This window comes from Bacillus rossius, chromosome 2 (assembly GCF_032445375.1).
Source record: "Bacillus rossius redtenbacheri isolate Brsri chromosome 2, Brsri_v3, whole genome shotgun sequence".
Lineage (NCBI taxonomy): Eukaryota > Metazoa > Arthropoda > Insecta > Phasmatodea > Bacillidae > Bacillus > Bacillus rossius.
This window is the reverse complement of record NC_086331.1, coordinates 98,234,256-98,254,560: the sequence shown is the minus strand read 5'-3', so window position 1 is coordinate 98,254,560 and position 20,305 is coordinate 98,234,256. Positions and strand designations below refer to the sequence as shown.

The 20,305-nt window shown below is 33.8% G+C and overlaps 1 protein-coding gene across 2 annotated transcripts in view; it reads right to left on the bottom strand.

Moving 5' to 3' along the window:
* Positions 1–20,305, bottom strand: part of LOC134529502 (serine/arginine repetitive matrix protein 1-like) — a 155,697-nt gene that overhangs the window by 113,891 nt on the left and 21,501 nt on the right. For both annotated transcript variants that reach the window (XM_063363651.1, XM_063363652.1), the window contains exons 5-7: positions 17,303–17,473; positions 14,694–14,785; positions 5,108–5,626 (exon numbers count right to left, since the gene is read on the bottom strand). In XM_063363651.1, coding sequence (XP_063219721.1) covers positions 5,108–5,626; positions 14,694–14,785; positions 17,303–17,473 — 782 coding nt within the window. The remainder of the gene's footprint in view (positions 1–5,107; positions 5,627–14,693; positions 14,786–17,302; positions 17,474–20,305) is intronic.

Here is a 20,305-nt window from a genome sequence, read left to right as displayed (position 1 = left end):
CAGCAGTCGAGACCTGGCTGGTCTCACTGACCAGTGGACTGCTGCTGTAGCAGTCTATGCTCTCCCTGCTCTGCCGGACGGTGGATTGCTACAGCAGTCTGGTCACTATCTGCTTTTTTTCTGCTTCACTACCATAAGTCTTGTGGAAGCTCGATCTTGGTTCTAGCTCGCGAATGTCTCATGAGTCATTAATAACTCCTGGAGCCGCTAGATAGCAGTGGTTTATAGTTTTCAGCAGTTTAACTACAACCTTTTTCAAGCGTATTTTATTAGCTGGCCCGTCACTGGGCCATGACAAACGACTCGGCGATTGCCTGCACTACCCTTTTAGGCTGATGACTGACAGCATGGTCATAAATAATTTTTTTTACACATTCCTTTCCATTACCCTTACACCCAGTTATTCTAGCCCCTTGGGTGTTTAGAAACTCGACTTTTCTGTGTGTTTCGAAAGATGTGCGGACGTTCATCGTAAGTGCATCGCATTGCTGATTATTTACTCAAAGTGCAAATAAACATAAATCAGTTTAGGTAGCTGTATAAAAACCATTTCTGCCAATATGAAAATTTTTGCATTGACAAGACACTGATTATGTTCAAGGGCAGATCAAAAATAAAAAAGGATATTCCTGCAAAAAGTAACCATTTTGAAGTGAAACTATTTGTTATCTGTAATGTTCTTACCAATTATATTTTAGATTTTATTATGTATTGTGGAGCGCCTACAGATATTTAAAAAAAAAGGTCTTGGCATTTCTGGTGACATTGTAGCAAGCCTAATAAAACCATATTTACAAAAGGACATACATTTTTCTGTGACAACTGATACACCAGCCCAGTATTATTTTGTTGGCTTTATGACCGGTCAACAAATGCATTAAGACTGTTCTTCACACCAGGAAAAAAATACCTAAAGTGGCTGAAAAGCTGAAAAAGGGAGAATTTACTTTCCAATCTGTTTCAGGTTTGACAAAAGATAAGTTTATATTCGCTCAAATTTTCATCGGGAGACATGACTGAAACTTCCAAAATTGAGTACAAAACTGGAGAAAAAATAACTTAAACCAAATGTCATACTTGTTTACAATAAATCAATGATTATTGATATGATTGTTTTCAATTTATATTGTTTATACAATAAATTTGTTTCAATTTTCGTTTGCTAAGTTTCAAATGAAAATCATAGAGCAAATTTTGGAAAAGTACAACATAGAAAGAAGATAATCAAGCGGAGGAAGAAGATCAGACTTTTCACCAAGACTGACAGTAGAATCTCATCTTCCCGATAAATGAGTGATACAGGATATGTGTTTTGTGCAAAGTGCACACTAATGTAAAGCAAACTAAAGTTTGTTGCAAAGAATCCAATGGACAACATGTGCCACTCCATGCTTCAAAATTTATCACACTAAATTAAGTTTTTAAAATAATATGTGATCTAAAATGATGATGACAACAATAATTATATTAAAAAGTAAATCAGAAAATTAAAAAAAAACCTCTTTACCACTGTCAAGTGTAAAATTAAAATATTAAGTAAATTAATATAAAAAAATTGAGTATCCCGTACAGGGGTCATGGCTAGTTAGTCATGGTCCCTGTGTCCAAGGTCAGGCCAGCCCTCCACTTCACCAGATTGAAAGGGTTAATATTGGTTTTATAACTCGCGTTTTAGTGTATTTGGAGCTATATTTTACCATTATGAAATCTCACCTTTTCATTTCATTAAAGAAATTGTGAAAAAAAAAAAAACATGCTTATGTCATTTTAATTCACATGACATCCTTCCCACTTTACTTCCATATAATTTTGGCTGTACAGAATGATCAGAATAATATTTCCTCCTTTTTCCTCTCATTATTTATACATTATTTAAGATTTTTCAATCATTCACATTATTGTTTTGGAATGAAATCTATCAAATTTCTCATCTTACATGTATTGGTATTTATGCTAGTATTAATGAAATTAAAATTCACAAAATTCTCACCTCAACAAGAACGGTAAACAAATATGAAAATGACTTTCGACAACACGACAAACAGAATAACCCAACGATGATACTAAAAATATAAAATAGAAAACACTACAACACAGACACACACAAGTGAACCCAGCGATGTGACAAAACATATTCTGGACACCACAACGACGTAAGCACAGACGAACACTTTGGGCAACAGTTGTGCGACAAAACTGATATTCTGGACACCACAATGAAGACAGCACAGACGCACACAGTAGGCTTCCGAAGACAAAACATTTGCGACTTTTCAGAACAGATATCTGTTCCTGTCCTCAGGCACAAACAGATTGATCGAGGATACTGGAAAACAGGTGGTGTATATTCATTTCACCCCCTATCCTTGCATGGCCAATGACAGGTGAACCGTCCAAAATATTTGTTTTGTCATGCAACTGTTGCTTATGGTATTGTCTTTGCTGTCTACGCTGTGGTGTCTAGGATATCTGTTTTGTCACATTGCTGATTTCGCATGTGCATTTGTGATGTCGTTGAGTTTTTAAATTTTTTTACATCGCTTTATTTTGGCTTGTTTACTGTGTGTTTCTTGTTTGTTATTGATGTTTGTTATGACATACACTGCAATCAGCAATGGCTTTTGTCCAAAACTATATCCCCATAGCAAGAACCATTCAAAGAATGAAAGGTGTACTTATGGTTAGCTAGTGATATGAAAACAAAACCGGCTGCATGTTCTTCCATTTTGCTTTAGTGGGAGTGTTAAGTAAACCACAGCAGTACTACAGGTATGTGGTGTTCTTTACACTAGTTTTCATGACTGGCATGAGTCATGGTACTGCCATGTCTCTGTTATGGACCCATCTGAGCAGCCGGGACTTCAACACACACCAACAGGCTCAGCCCCAGCGACATCAACTGATTCATATGGTGAAGCATTATTTTAGTGACACATAATTTAAACAGACATATTAATAGTAAAAAAATCATATATAATCAAAAACTATCCAAATAGTTTAGAATAGCATAGTAACAGCGCTATCTTGTACAAAGATAAATTTTTGAACCTTCTAATTACAATAATTTTCTATTGTTATACATTTAAAAAATTTAATGAATTCACAACTAATTTTTGGAGTTTGGCAATAATATTTTATATCAGCAAATAACACAATTATGACATTAATTTACTGTGATCCAATTTTTGTAAATAATTCTTGTATTTTTACATACGCATAAAACTGTTTACATTTTTGGAACAAACAATATTTTTGTATTATTTTGTACATGTGGACATATTGTCATGACCTTACTGTCTCGTACTAACAATCAGGTAGAGTTGTGTTGGCACAAACATCAAACTGTAGCAATATCAAGCTTTGACACCTCAAATTGTTATTTATCTGATAATGTATTCTTTTCTGTAATGTATACTATGTATTTCTTTAATGTATACTTTTCTGCTGTGTAATGGTGTCTGTTGTTGTACCAGTAAAAAAGTCATAAGGATTTTGCTTGTGTCTACAATACACTACAGCAGTGATCTTTCAATGAAACATTGAAGCAGCACACTACTAGTGTATAGAATAGGGATTTTACTCTATACAAAATGAATTAAATGATTGAATCCATGTCATAACCAATGCTAACACTTAAATATATGCTATGGTTTTCTTTTACGGCTAAAAGATTAATTAAAAATGATTCCAGAGTTGATTAAAGAGAAGAACGACAGGAATACTAGTACAGTGAAAGGTCTTTCAGACACGTCCGGGACCATGAAAATGCTGACTAAGCAATTTTACTGGATTATCGAAAGTCAATACAGTTTTAATGTGAATACCACAATTTAAAATGTAACCTGCTAGAACACAAAATAAACTGTAGTAAGATGAAAACAGAAACAAACAATAAACACTGAGCGAACTAAAAATGCCAACAGCTCAGTAATGCAGTCTGGTGGCCAAGGTTAACAGCTGAAACCCACCCCAAAAAAATCTGAACGCGAGCGACACAATTGGTGACAGATTTTAAAAATTTGTCAACCCATACAATACTGAATGAAATGATTTTTACTGTAACAAGTTTCAGTATTAGTTATCTGTAAATTAAGAAACTTGTAGTTAATTCAATAATAATTTTTAATCATGCTTTTTTTAAAAATTTCTAGTCAAAAAATCTCAGGACCTTCTAAATATATTTTTTATTACACCAAAGAATTTTTGTGAAATCAAAGTATGATTCAAGCAAAAAAATCAACTTCAAAACCATTCAGTAAAAGAAAACATAAAACACTTGGACACCAATCACTTGTAAAAAAAAACAGACAATACTAGCACTTATACTTTTAGTTTTGAATAAGTGTGTGGTACTTTCTACACTATCAAGGAATTTACATAAAAAAAAATTGGTTGTCTGTAAAGTCGGTTTACGGACGATAGTTTAACGTGGCGTCATAACAAAACATTGATGAAATGATTGCATACTCTTATGAATAAAATTGAATCATAATTATTGAATTATCACTATTTTGTATGGATACAAAGGAGTGAAATTAAATCTACAATTTAATTGATAAATTTACTTTTATTTGCACACATTAATTCAAATATGTTTATTACTTCAACGAACAGATTATTTTAACTATAACCTCTATACAAGTTTGCTATTTAACTTCTTCCAATCTGTGTTATTCTGATTGGACGATGATAGTAAATATAGGAAACGAATGTGAGTGTTTCAAGTTTATTGTGCCTCGAAAAAGTCAAATCTATGGTTGTTCCAATCAAGTGGAAGAGAGATAGATGCAGCGCAAGCGTACAATGAGCATAATGGGACACAGCGTAATGGGACAATGTGCATAACGGTACACTTTTTCGTGCGTGCAGCCGGCGTTCATTGATTTATTAGACGTCACATCAAAAAACAGTATACCATTTTAAATAAAACCATTTTTAAAGTAGCAATTCCATTCCTGCAGCTGGTATTGGGACAAGATAAAAGTTAATTACAGCAAGCGGTACATATTACAGCAACATTGAAAGGCATGAAAAATTTTTAACTATCAGTGATATAGTACAGGTGAAAATATGGAGACAAAATCAAAATGTAGCAAATATTTCTTACCTTTCTGGAGACTTTGGGGCAGCTTCTGAAACCTTATGTTGCTCACTTTCCACATCTTTGCCATGTTCCCTGATACGTTCCTTCTCCTTCTCACATTCTTTGTCTTTACTCTTTTCTTTACCTCTTTCACGATTATCCCATCGTCCTTTTTCTCTGTTACGTTCTTTGTCTTTTTCTCTGTCATGGTCTTTTTCTTTATCACGATCTTTATCTCTGTCTCTACCTTTGTCTCTGTCTCGATCTTTTTCCTTGTCACGATCTTTCTCCCTGTTACGATCTTTGTCCTTTTCGCGATCTTTTTCCTTTTCACGATCCTTGTCCTTTTCACGATCCTTGTCCTTTTCACGATCCTTATCCTTTTCACGATCCTTGTCCTTTTCACGATCTTTGTCCTTTTCACGATCTTTGCCCTCTCGATCTTTATCTCTGTCTTTATCCTTTTCCTTCTCTCTGTCCCTATCCCTATCTTTATCTCTGTCACGATCTCTATGATGCTCCTTATCACGGGATCTGCTTTTCCTGAAAGAAAAAAATATATATTATCTTGTAATCAAATTTTTTTATGTAAGGTACAGTGTCCACACAAACCTTAAAGAAATCATTTAAAATTTAAAAAAATGCATAGATAATAAATTTCAACTAAAACAACTTTTAATTTTTTATGTCTAATGTTTTTTTATTAATGAGAGCCTTTAATAAATAATCATGACAAAAGGTAAGCTTTGGAGGTAGTGCCTCAAAACCCTGCAAAATTCAGAAGTGTACTGGCATCCTCACAGTCAATTCACATTTCATGATGAGTAAAATTTATTTATTAGAGGCAGATAGCAAACATATAGACTGAAAAATCAAAAAAATATATATATATTTACTCAAAAGTATTTAAACTATACTCATTACTAGGGGTATGCAAAATTCGCATTTGCGATAAAACAATTTTTACGCGAATTTGGACATTTTAAAGCGAATAATCACGAATTTGCAATAAAATCATTTTTACGCGAATTTTAACAGTTTAAAATGAATAAACCCGATATCCACATTATAGGATACTATTTTTACGCGAATATTAACGTTTGAAAACAAATAAACCCGATATCCATAACTATTTGATTAAACTATGCTAAAAATACGGACTTCTGACGAAGTCCTTAACGTAGGCCTAAACTAGTGCAGAATTAGTAAATCAACACGGCCGCCATAATTCAACTAGTGTACGATGCGCTGCTTCCTCTCACACGCGAACATGTGACGATGTTTTTAGTATTTATGGTAAGAAAAACGGTGTAAACATGTACAGAGGCGAAATTGAATGTTTTGAATAACTTGAACGATGTAAGCAAAGACGTGAGTATAGTTGGATACACTTGTACACAAAAACATCAAACTTATACGCAGTAGCTACACAACACGTCGTTACTCGCTGAGCTCACACAATGATGCAATCAGCAGCAGCAGTGCAGCTGGCAGCCGGTAGGCTGCACGCGCAGTCACACTCACGCACACTCACACGAAGTCACAACAAAACAAAGCTGTTTACGGCCGTGCCCGCGCGTTGTTGAATACGGCAAACTTGTAAACGGTATGAATTGAACTTGCGTGGCGTGGTAGTTGTGCTCTAATACTTATGTGGCATAGGCCTACATACTTATCCGAAGTAATAAGTATTTTTAACAAAAATGTGTTCATTTACCGTAATTACTTTTGTTGACAAAAATGCCGAAACCTGTAGTGACTGCCAAACAACGGGCCGGAGAGTTTTCACAACACGATTTGTATGCAAGCGATGAAAAAACCATTTTCTGTCGTTTTCGTAATGTGTCTGTGACCGCAAAGACTCGTGTGCGAAGCATATTGGTAGTGAAAAAAATAAGAAACGGGCAACAGAAAGTATGAATAACTTAGTGAGCGTAGCCTACTTACTGTGTTGTTTTTAATTGATATTCATTTATTTTAAGTTAACTTTCATTTTAAATATTGTTTGCTGTGTTGATTAAGTGTTGTAATAATTTTGAAGCAGTAAATCACAGTAAGCAGTTTGCCAATGGTTTGAAGTGAACAATTCAGAAATGACTTCATACTTCTCCAAATACTGGACATTCAATTTTAATTATACCTCTTTAAATGTCATCTTTTTTTAATATTAAGTACGTAGTTGGTATTTGGTGTGTATTAAGTGTTAAAACAATTTTCACGACACTTGAGATATGAAATTGGTATTACTGTTCACCATTTTGGTAGTCAAAATAACCTCCCTTTCAGAGAAAAATAACACAGATTTTCCAGAAAAATAACCTCGAATTCTGTGAACAAATAAACACGAAAAGTGCATACCCCTACTCATTACACAAAAGCAAAGCTGAAGCCTAACATGCTCCTAAAAAAAATTGGTTGTCTGTAAAGTCTGTTTACGAACGATAGTTTAACGTGACGTCATAACAAAACATTGATGAAATGATTGCATACTTTATGAATAAAATTGAATCATTTTTATTTTAGTAATAAAAGAATAAATACTTGAAATTATACTAGTAATCAGATTTTTAAAATGCAAGAATAATTAACCTTTATTGCCGAAATTGTTGTTGTGATAAGCAATGAAAACCACATTAACTTTTCACTTCACTTTATAAACAGTCGAGTGGAAGAGAGATAGATGCGGCGCAAGCATACAATGAGCGTAACGGGACACTTTTTCGTGCGTGCAGCCGGCGTTCATTGATTTATTAGACGTCACGTCAAAAATTTTAATGAACTACCAAATGCAAAATTACTCACACCATCAAACATAATCATAATACCTTCTTATAATAATTAAAGACTTATTGAACTAGCTTATATAAATAATGTCCTAATGAGAAGAAGAAATTATGTATTTAGTTTTTAATTTTATTACATCTTTGTACTCAGTAGTCACGTTATATGTGCCAGTACATAAACTACAAATAAGTACACAATTCTTTGTAATTATCACTTGGGCAACTTTTTAGACCTATGATATTACACTAAATGAACATTTGTTGAAAATAAAAGTGACGGAACAGCAAATGCACGGGAGGTATCGAATTAAAATTTTGAATAGCCCTTATACAATAGAAATTACAAAAAGTTAAAAAAATCAACATGGCATATGAGACTGAGCCTTAAGACTAACTAATGTTACTTACAAGCTACAGAGAACATATCCAACAACACCAATAACACTTGGTAAGCCTTGTAGCGTTTGTAATCACAGATCATGTCAATAATAAATTATGTAATATAGGCAGTTCCAATAACACAAACTTAAATTTGGTGTTGTTCTTACCCTTCCTTTTGATCATTTACCAAAAAAATCATAAAAAACCAAGATAATAAACACTAGTGAAGCACAACCACCACTCCCCCATCGTACTATGCCTGCTCAGCCAGTGGCATAGATCTTAAGGGGATTGCTGCATTAAAAGTACCAAGGAAAAGTACTAATTTTTAACCATTTTACTAACTTTAAAACATGTTTAGTTTAATAGAACAAAAAATTAATTAATATTTTATAAAAAAACTAATTATTTTGAAAATACTTTATAATTTTTTTTTTTTACTTTGAAACTAACATTATTACGGTTAGTAGGTGATTCAAACTCTGAAGATTTATAACAACATTATATTGCTTAACATTGAAAAAATTAAATATGTGTTTAATTATTTCCTGACAAATTTGGCAATTTCAATGAGATACATCTAAATGTTTTCAATTAGTTGACACATTAAAAATGGATCAAAACCATTATCTTTGCCTCAATATCATAAAAAAACTTTAAATTTTCTCATCCTCATCAATTATTAAAATCGTAAAACAAATTTTAGGTTGAATTACAATTAGTCAAGCTACCTGGCCACAGTTGTTTGTAAAGTGCGGTACCTGGCGCGCCAAATGTCAGTTCTTGGAACCCGGTGAAAGCTGCTTTAGGTCATCCACCTGTGCATGTCTCCGTATATGCTGGTCGATCGCCAGGACAGCCGGGAAGGAGAGGTACAGAAGGGTAACGAGGACGGGTAGCCTATGACAGTCAGGAGCTTCATTTCGCCTTAGTGAGTGGTGTTTGCAAGATTTGTAACTGTTTGCCTGTATTCTGTCCAGAGAGAGCTACAACTGAGAATTATGAGAAACCGCGTGTCATAACAAAACCGAGGCTACAGTCTAGGAAACAAAGATTAAAAGAGGCACAAACCTGTGAAAAATTTGTCCAAAGCTGAATTTTTACGTTAGAGTCAACATTGCTTAATAAGTAGGGACATGCAAATTTTGCATTTACGATAAAACGAATTTTTACGCGAAATTCGTAAGTTTAACACGAATAACCTCACTTTTACATAATTTCTGATACCGCGAATTTTTTTTGCGAAATACGTTTGTTTACCACGAATAACCACACTTTCCCGCCATTTGGTAACTTAAAAAAAGTAAATAAATAGCCGTTGTCACCACTGATAACACCATCAACGTAAAGACTACACTTGCCAATGTTTACATTTCATTATTTATTTGATACGACGCGTTCTTGACGAACTGCACTCGTGCACTAAACGCTCATGTCTCGAAGGCACGTTTACAGAGTCAAAGAGTAATGTACGGCCATTTTGTTGGATATTTTGTGCGTTACAGCGCTTGTGTCGCGAAGCAAATTATAAATTACGCACAACTGTTCATCTTGCATGTACTATGGACTGTGCAAACTGTTTTCATTTTGTTCTCTTACAGTAAACAAAATTAACAATTACGTTTTATGAATGATAATTTTTGTTTAAAAATGTTGTATACAGTGCAACTATTTTATAAAAACTGTAGTTTTTGATAGAAAACGTCTTCAAATTTCTCAGTATAGGTTTGAAAGTGTAAAATATGCCGAAACCTCAAGCAATCACCAAACTTCGTGAGCGCGAATTTCGTGATAGTGGATTATATGCGAGGGTAAATACGTAGTTGGGCGATGTGTGTTAAAAATTTTTTTTTTAAATCCGAAAATACTTTAATAACGAGGCTAGAAGACTGGAGCTAGCCAAACGCTCATATTTTGCATAGTGAGCTCACCAAGGTGCAGCGCAAACATGGAGGAGTGCATTTTTTTGACGAAACAAAACAAGTTTTGAACCACATGAACACCACGAAAGCAGCTGCTGTGAAAATAAGTGTAGTGCAAGTGTCTAAAAAATCTCTGGTGAAGCTTACCAGCTTGATGGCTGCAGATCCAAGCAGACTTGACTTTGAAACACTGACTGTCTTTAATCCAAAAAATATTTTGATTACGGACATGAGCCCTATTTTGCTTGCTAAGTTGTGTAAAGTTTCTACTCTGAAAGAAATGGACCGCCAGGAGCTGATCACCGGTTTTGGAGAGTTAAAACAGATAGTTGAGAAACAAATGAAGGAAAGCAGTGTGGATGTAGTGAAGGCACTTCAAGTTTTAAAACTTTCACAACCTGAATTTTCTGACAAGTGCCTGGAAGCAGTGTGAATGTTGTGTGCAAACGTTGATTCGGAACGCTTCTTGTTACAATACAATAATGTTCTCACTGAAAAGAGAACTAATTTGAAACAAGAAAATTGAGCTACAATGGCTATTTTTTCATTTGAAAGTTAAATGTTGTGTCAAAGTACTTTGGTTCTGAAATTATTGGGTTGACTTAATTTAGAATCTGAGTTCTTAAACTTGTGTCTTTTTAACCTATATTTGTGTAATTTTAATTTATAATGTTTCAATTGATGGTGCAATTATATTACAATGTTCTCTTCATATTTCTTACACTTGAAATTGTAAAAATAAAAAAAAATAATAACCCCACTTCTAGGTAAAAATAACACCGATTTTAAGGGAAAATAACACCACTTTTCATCACAAAATAAACACACCTTTTGCATGTCTCTATTAATAAGATACCAAAAGTTTACAGCCATAGATCCTGTGCATCACACTGAAAACATGCATTTACGTCCTAGATGACAGCATCTTACAGTTATCCATTAAAATGTTTCCTATTAAAGGAGTTTTTATTGTATTCTCTCAGTAAAAATACCAAAACTTTTTAAAATGATATTTTACACAATAATTTTAAGAATATTTCACATTTCAATACTTCAGATGAAATATAAATCAATAAAGTTATCAATTATGTTATTTAATACGTAACTGAAATAAAATTACGATTTATACAAATGAAGGACCGAATGTGAAAATCATTTGAATAAATGTTTTTGCTTATTCCTTAAGCTTTAAGGCGGTATAGTTATAAAGAGTCTAGCACAATTAGTTGTACTGCTAGAGTAGCCTAAGCATCTGAGTGTGTACCGGCGGTGCTATTGTCGCAGCAAGCCTGCATGATGTGCGTCACGCTACCTTGATGGCCAAGTCACAAATAAACACAAGAGTTCAGTGGACAGAATATTACACTATCAAAACACTTAAAACTGCGGAAAATTTACTCACGTAGTCCATCTAAATTAATCAAGGTTCCAAATTGCTATATTTTATTTACATTGACTTAGCTTTAGCAATTTTTCATAAATTTTACTCAAGTTTCTAATGTTCTTACAATGGTTGTAAATTTTAAATATTATTGACGTGACGTCTAATAAATCGATGAACGCCGGCTGCACGCACAAAAAAGTGTCCCATTACGCACATTGTTCCGTTACGCTGTGTCCCGTTGCGCACATTGTTCCGTTATGCTGTGTCCCGTTATGCTCATTGTACGCTTGGGCCGCATCTATCCCTCTTCCACTCGACTGTTTATAAAGTGAAGTGAAAAGTTAATGTATTTTCTTTGCTTATTACAACAATTTCGACAATAAAGGTTAATTATTCTTGCATTTTAAAAATCTGATTACTAGTATAATTTCAAGTATTTATTCTTTTATTATTAAAATAAAAATGATTCAATTTTATTCATAAAGTATGCAATCATTTCATCAATGTTTTGTTATTACATTGTCAAGTTAAACTATCGTCCGTAAACCAACTTTACAGACAACCAATTTTTTTTTTCATTATATTTTCTCCAGAAATAAATTAATAGGACATATTCCACTATTTTTTTTCTGTAGCCAACAGTTTCCATTTATTTTTTTTATTTTTTAACATCAAACAAAGCAAAAAATTGTTAATAGCTTGCATGTTTATATTCTAATATAATTTCTATATTCCATAAACTGGTCTATGATATAAAAAGCAGGTTTGCGGCACTTTTATATCAAGTTTTAATGCATAGCATGTTTTCTATTATTTTAATTTTACACCCCAAACTTTTGTTAATTCAATATTGTTGCACTTAGGTTCAAAAATGACTTGTCAAATGCCAGGCAGTAGAAAAAAACTAACTTCTTATATCCAGCAGGCAGATTACGAAGAAAATTATCAAAAACCTTTTTTTGTACCTGAAACATTGCAAAATACCATCAAAATTGTATTACTATACATGTTAGGTTGCATTATCTAATCCAGGGAAAATGAATTGTAGCCATATCCCTAACAATTTAATAATTTCCTACATCATCAGTCATCACTATCATAAATAGAGCTGGGCCGATGCCGATCCCCGATCGTAATAATCGGCCGATTTTGTTAATTTTGCCGATCATAATGATCGGCAAAACGTAGCCGATCATTGGAGCCGATCATTGGTCTCCTACTGCAAACTTATAACATTGAATAATTACCTATACCTAACAACTTTCCATGTTTGTTTACGGTACTTTTCGGGAAGAAAATTTGATTATTCATCGAAAAATAATAGGAATTAATAATTTAAAACTAACCACACATGAAAAAAATATACCAATAAAGTAAACAAATAGCGTAAGTTTTATAAACATTGAACAGTTACATACCTAAGTATCAATTTCCAAGTATATTTACGGTACTTTCGGTAAAATAATTTTCCATTATACTATTTTCAAAGTTATTTATCATTTACGAACCGAAAACTATGTATTTGTTTATCATTTACGGTTAATATTACCGGAATGGCGAATGGCGACTGTTGGGTTGGTTAGGTTGGTTATGTGACGCCAGAGATTAGAGTGACGCGCGTCGCGCGACGGAATTCGTACGGATTAATGGCGCTAGTAGTTTCGTGGTTAGTAAACAACTACTCTTCGGGAATTCATCTATTTAGTTTTTTCTCGCTAAATATGGCCTATTGAAGTTTTGTTTAGCGAAATTAATAGGTATTCTTATACTGTTTAGCGAGAAATAGAGCTTAACTTTCTTTTGTATAAAAACCTGGTTGATGAAGAGTTTTTATTCCCACAGTAGAACCTCGTTAATCCGTGACGCGCTAATACGGGAATCGGATAATCCGGAACGATTTAAAAGTGCAGAAAAAAAAAGAGAAGCTAAAATTGTCAGCGCTTAAAATTAACGTCACGTGGGCCGGCGGCCGGCAAACACTGCAAGCGATCGCGTGGGCCGCCATACTCTGCAACGCTGTTTGTACCGACCCTTTGTGTCGCCGCCCCCCCCCCCCCTCCTTTCAGCTGTCACATTTGTCACTCTTTAAACTTGAGGGGGACGTCCTGACTTCTGCTTCCCGTCTCACGTTTGTTTGAATGTTGTTTCACGTGCTGCTGAGTTACTTTCCGCCCGCCAACGCAGGCAGGCGCCTGGCGAGTGACGTGTCTGGCTGGCATTCGGCTGGTCGAAGGGGTGGAGGGGGGTGGGGTGCTACCCAAAATTTATGTGTACAAGGTCAGCACGATCTTATCTTTCTCTCTTCGGCTGTTGTAAATGACCGTGAACTAATGGCTAGGCAGTGCCGTATTTTTTTAAGCCGAGACAACAATTTGAAGGCCCTTACCGTTAACCGATTATCCAGGTTTATTTTTTTTTTTACAGAATTTCAATTATCCGGGCATCGGCGGGTCCCAATGAACACGAATAATGGGGAGTTTACTATTTTTATCCATCTGCTGCCAAGGCGCAGTAAGCCTCGGGAGATGTTACGTCACATGACCTTGGCCTTAACCCAGCTGCACGCTGGTGTCTGAGAAGCTTGACAAGACCTTCCGGGCTTACCTGTATAATCGCTAGTCCGTGAAATTTATGATGTGATTTTTAAGTAATCATGTCAATGAAAAGTAGTTTTGTCTGGGAATATTTCACCGTTTATAGTGATCCGTCAAAAGCAACGTGTAATCAGAGGTACTTGAAAGGCTCTAATCGGCTCAGAAGATCGGCAAGATCGGCAGCAGATGATCGGCATCGGCATGATCGGCAAAATAGGTGATCGGCCCAGCTCTAATCATAAATAACACATCTTACCCAATACACCATGCATTCCAAAACATTCATATTTTGTTTATTTAAAGTTATAAATACAAAACCAAAAATAGTTGGAATTTGTTCTTGCATATCTCAGAATAGTTGGCAATCAAATGCTATGCGAGCAGACGTATTCAAGATAAAAGAAAGCTGCAGCTCGTAATGGCCTACAAGTGTTGACAGAATAAACACTGCGCTCCTATTACATACAACAATCATTTCAAAAGTGTTGATGTAATATTTCCAGGATATGCCTAAACTAACATTTACATTAGTCAAAAATTACTTACTTGTCTCTGTCACGTCTCCTATCTTTCTCCTCCCTCTCCTTTCCTTTCTCTAGTTTTACTTTCAAAGCTTCTTGAAGTCGATCTTGTTCTTCCTGAAAAATTATGCACATGACTTACACTACAAACTAACATCCACAAAACAAACTATGGTTATTTAAGTTTTTGTGAGCTTAAATTATATTTGAAATATCCATAAACCCTCTAAAGTAATGCTGAAAAATGCATCATAATTTTTGTGAAGCTTCTTATACAAAAACAAATCTTCACTAAAACATTTGTGAATTTTTACATAGTCAAGTATTTAACTATCCAAAAAATTTTTGTACATATACACACATTACTGCCAACAACATAAATGCTCACAATTTCACATCTAAGGAAAGTGCGGCAGCATCCGAAGCTTAAAATTTTTTACTCACAAGTTAGAATTCTGATTATATATATTTGATTTACGTGAAAAATAAATGATAATCTTTTAAGCTTTGAAAACAAACAAAGTTACAGTGAAACTTCATATTCCCCATCTCTGTTTGTAATTTTCTCTAATGAATCCAATTTTATTTAGTTGTGATTTATTTTACACTAAACATTGTTTAAAATTTCTTAAAACTAAACAGTCTGAAAAAAGGCAATCGGAAATATGAAACATGGAACAATTCAAGACGGATGCCATTCCTGAATGCAGGTCATGTGGCACACTATAAATTCATAGACACAGAAAACAAAGTTTGACACCTTGAAATTTTTTTAACTTGATTTCACTAAGTATTATGGTGCATTGGAATTACGTCCTGCATTTTTCATGTTTTGGATGTTTGTTCTAAACATCAAAATGAAGTTCAGTTTTGTCTATAAAAGAAGTTATATATTTTTTCAAAACTTGTTTAAAGTTACATATTTTTAAATTGCATGAATTTATAACTCAAAATTCCTAAACATTATGATTCACAGATGAAGAAATTACCTTCTTTGAAAATAGTGGAAACATGTTAAATAATACTGACTAAAGCTGAGACGCCACAGAGAGTAGACTGGAGATGACATGACCTGACTTGACCGGATATGACTGGACCGCACTATGGTGGCTATGGGCCATGCCAACGGACTTGAGTGAACAGAAGACAGGAGATAGCACTTCATTCTGAGGAACTGGTGCAAACTGTTACAATGTATGATGGACGTGTGCTTCTGGATCAGAGTTAAGAATCCAAATCAGAAAATGAAGAATAAAATAAAATGATTTGGTTAAGTGCACGCGTAAGACAAAGAGAATTTTTTGGGAAGTTCCACACATTAGTTTAAGAAATATTAGTCTAAGCAGGTCCTAGTTTCAAGATCTTCACAATATTATTGGTGCTGATATAAGTAAGATGAGTAAAAACTGGTGCAAACCAATAGGTTCGCAAGAAAAACTTGCTGTTGGTTTAATGTAAGAAGTACACACACTACAAAATGCTATTTAAAGATTTCACATTATATGTAGACATAATGAATTGCTGTCAGTATACCTTTTTGATGTTTTTTCTTTGTCACTTTTTAATACTCTAAAAGATAAACAGTATTACTTTTTTTTTTTAATGTGTCATCTCTGTTGGACAGGTAAATGGCTACTGGGAATTTGTTTAAATCACTGGAATATAGCAGTGTAGCATGTGTTGTTAGTGAATTATGTGATGCAATCTGACTTCGTTTGCAACCGACTGAAATGCCTTAACCTACAACCAAACCACTGAAATTAATAGCTGAATGATTTAAGAAGAAGTGGAACTTTGATCACTGTATTGGTGCATTGGACGGCAAGCATGTACAAATTAAAGCTCCTTCCAATTCAGGTTCATTGAATTTTAACTACAAGATGCCAACTATGCATTTACCATAGTGAATGTTGGTGCTAAAGAACGATTTAGTGATGGCGGAATTTTCTCCAGTAGCTTTATAGGAGAGCGGTTGAAGATAGGACAACATATACCTCTTGACAATGCATTATATGATGGAGAAGAAGCAATACCTTATGTAGCAGTTGTGCAGATAAGGTATTTTCTCTGTTAAAATATGTTATGCATCCTTACCTAGGAAAGACCCTACGTAGAGACTGTTTAATTATAATTATAGCTTGTCACATGCAAGAAGAGTTGTAGAAAATGTGTTCAGCATATTACTACTCTTTTAAAGAGTGGCGCCCAAATATATAATAGACTATATATATATATATATATATATATATATATATATATATATATATATATACACACACACACACACACACTACGTACATATTTATTTAAACCTGCAATAAAAATACACTTTAAATAATTGAAACTATAATTTTAAAATATGCCTACAGTAAATTACATGTATAAACCAAAATATTAAAAAAAAAAAAAAAAAAAGTAACAGTTATCTTTGAATTTATACCATTTCGAAATTACTTTTAATTTTAGTAAGTGCGAATTTCTTGGTTACATAAAATGTTTAGGCAAGAAACCATACTTTTCAGTATATTTGTTTTATTAAAAATTAAAAACCAAATCACTGATTTCGGAAATCAAAACGACAAAAACTAATCTCATCTTTAAGATAGCATGCACACTACAAAAAATATTACTAACCAACTTCTTTTTTATTTCTTCCTTCTTCTGTTCCAAAAATTGCCCAGGAATGCCGCTTACTGAATCTTGGGCTGATAAGAGAAGATTCCATAAATCTGACATGAAGATTCTGGCATTTTTTCCATTTAAAAAACCAGTTAGGTTAATCTGCATCTTTTTTGGATCTGGGAACTGCAAAATAGAAAATACATTTATAATATTATATCCATAAATAAATATAACAAAGAGTTACTGACACATCTAAATAAATATCTTTCAGGTTATAATTTCCAAGCAACTGTAGTGAAGTGTAAACTTGTTGTCTAAGTAAGGTCGATGAATACGAGTGTAAATTTTTCTGGTGAGGAACTGCCTTCAATTTTTCTTAACTTTAACAATGTGTAGTCAGTTATTAAGTACATCAAGCTTTCAATAAAACGGGATGAGCAATAAAATGATTGAGTTTAACGTCTCTTTGACATTGAAGTCATTAGACTGTGAAAGGTGAAGATGGAATGAATGTGTAGGAGAAACTAGAGTACCCACAAAAAGTTTGTCACTTTTCAATTGCGAAAAATCCAGGTTCATCGCTACCCGCAATCAAACCAGGATCACCTTGGCGAAAGACGCGTGTTTTGACCAATCAACCACAATGGCCTTAAATGGGATGTGACTGTCAGAGTAACTATATTTTCGTCACAATGTGATGGGGGCAACTAGACAAACATAACAAGACCTTTGCTACCTGGTGAACGCCAAGGCTCTATGACTATTCTGATCGTACAATGCAGTTTAGGCACCCACCAGTTCAATAACGTGGCGCCCATTTCCACCAACCAGCATTTCCTGAAAGGCCTAAGCCCTGCTCCGCAGATAAATTTATTTAAAGTCATCACAGTTTTATTACAATTGAATTAAAAGTTTTGTTTTGATGATATTAAATACCAATACAACATACTCTATAAACAGAATTGAAATAAGCCCAACAACCATTTTTAACTAAAAATTATTTTTCTTTCATCAGAAAGCTTGGTCAGTCACTCGGACTGGACCACCAAGCGCTACCCCTAGGGAGGTGCGACCAGCATCCCTAGTATTCATCCCATTGCTCAAGACTTATCTGGGTGGTAGAGAAACCTTTTCCATTCTGGCTTCATTGCAGTAATAGTATTAATCACACTAGCAATATGCAAACACTATATAAAAAAAAAAATTTGAGGCTAACTGACTGTATGTACTTTAATAAAAAAATTACATTTAAAATAATTCCTACCATGAAATAAAATAAAAATCATGGCGTGGACATATTTTCTTTCAAATTAATGCTTTAAGTTACATACAATATTAATATAAAAACTATTAGACATAACACAGGGACAAATTAAAAGATTTAGCAGCAGCATAGCAAAAGAATGAAAGAAGTTGAGGATGGTGAAAAATAAAACAATGTATGTTAACTGTACCAGGAAGCTTCAAAGCTTGATTAACTGCATCAAAAAATGCTAGAAATACATACTGCACAAAATAATATCTACTGACAAGTGGGTGACGCTAATAACAGTGAAAATCCTAAATGAGTCAGCAATTAATTTATTAACTTGATGGTGAAAAACCCACCAACTATCTAATACAATATCAAAGTCCCTAATAAGCTTGCTATGTGTTTCTCATTAGTCACTAATGACTAATGAGTCACCTTTAGCCAGGCCAGCTGAATTTGGAACATCACAAGATATCTACTTCTCACTATATATAAACATAATATTGGTTTTTAATGGAACTACAACCGAAGTGAATGTTTTTTTTTGACATTTGGTTAATATATGCTATTTTATCAATTGGATGTATTTGCAGTCATGATAATATATTTTGATAAGATTATGCTAAATTTATTTTCATTCACATGACTGTTATCCCCTAAATCAACATGCATAATAGAGTATCAATTGTTTTCAATAAAATAAAACATATTTAAAACTTAGGAAAAAACGTTTAGGTAAGATGCCTGTTAGCAGAGGTTTAACTACGAAGTTTAACTTCTATAATGCTAAAGGTCTGAAGAAACAGAACATACCTAGGGAGTTGATGATGCTAAAATATTTAAGGCCAAATATCTTTTAAGAAAATTCTAGTTGGTTCCCTTAAGAGGTCCACCTAGTCAGGGGTGTATTTGTGTTAGTAAGGCAGGATGAAAGTGAAACGCTTGCTGGTGCAACAATCACGGTATCGCCTCTAAACGCAAAAGCAACATTGTTATTTTTTAACTCAGAAATGTTGGTAGTGCCTACATATAAAAAAAAGTTATGCCCAAGCCCTATTACGTAAACAATACAGTATATGAATTTTTAAATATAATTTAATTTAATGTTATTCAACATTTATTTAAATGTACTTAAATATGTATTAGTACGATAAATTAATTTTAACGGGAGTAGTGCCTCAATTAAAATGGAAGTCAGCAATCACACTTACCGATTTGGAAAACTAATTATTTTGATTAAAATACTCTCTTATGGAAAAAAATATGTGACTAGTGCTGTTTTGATTAGTGCTCTGTTTCTGTGTCAGGGCGTTACTTTGAGGGACGGGTTTTATAGTGTTTAGTTTGTCTAGATAGTAGGAATAAAAAAAATTCAATCAGTTTTTTTTGTATTGATTTAACTTTTTTTTCAGTTACGTATCCGCGGACCCCTTGCCAGTATTACCCCATATAATTGGGAGTCTACTGTATCAAGAATTATAATTTGATATTATGTAGTGTTAGGCCGATTCCTAAAATATACCGATTCCGATTCCATTTTCGATTCTTAAATTAAAGGGTCGATTCTTCGAATCCGATTCAGATTCCTTAATTTTTATCCGACGACGTTCAACAGAGTAATATACTACTCAGAAAAAAAAGGTTGTTTATGATTTTTTTAAATGTAACCGCATTGTTTCATTTTATGTGCAGAAATTAACATTATATACCACTTATATAATGTTAAAAAGCATGTTCATTTCCCTCAAGTTACACTACCTTGA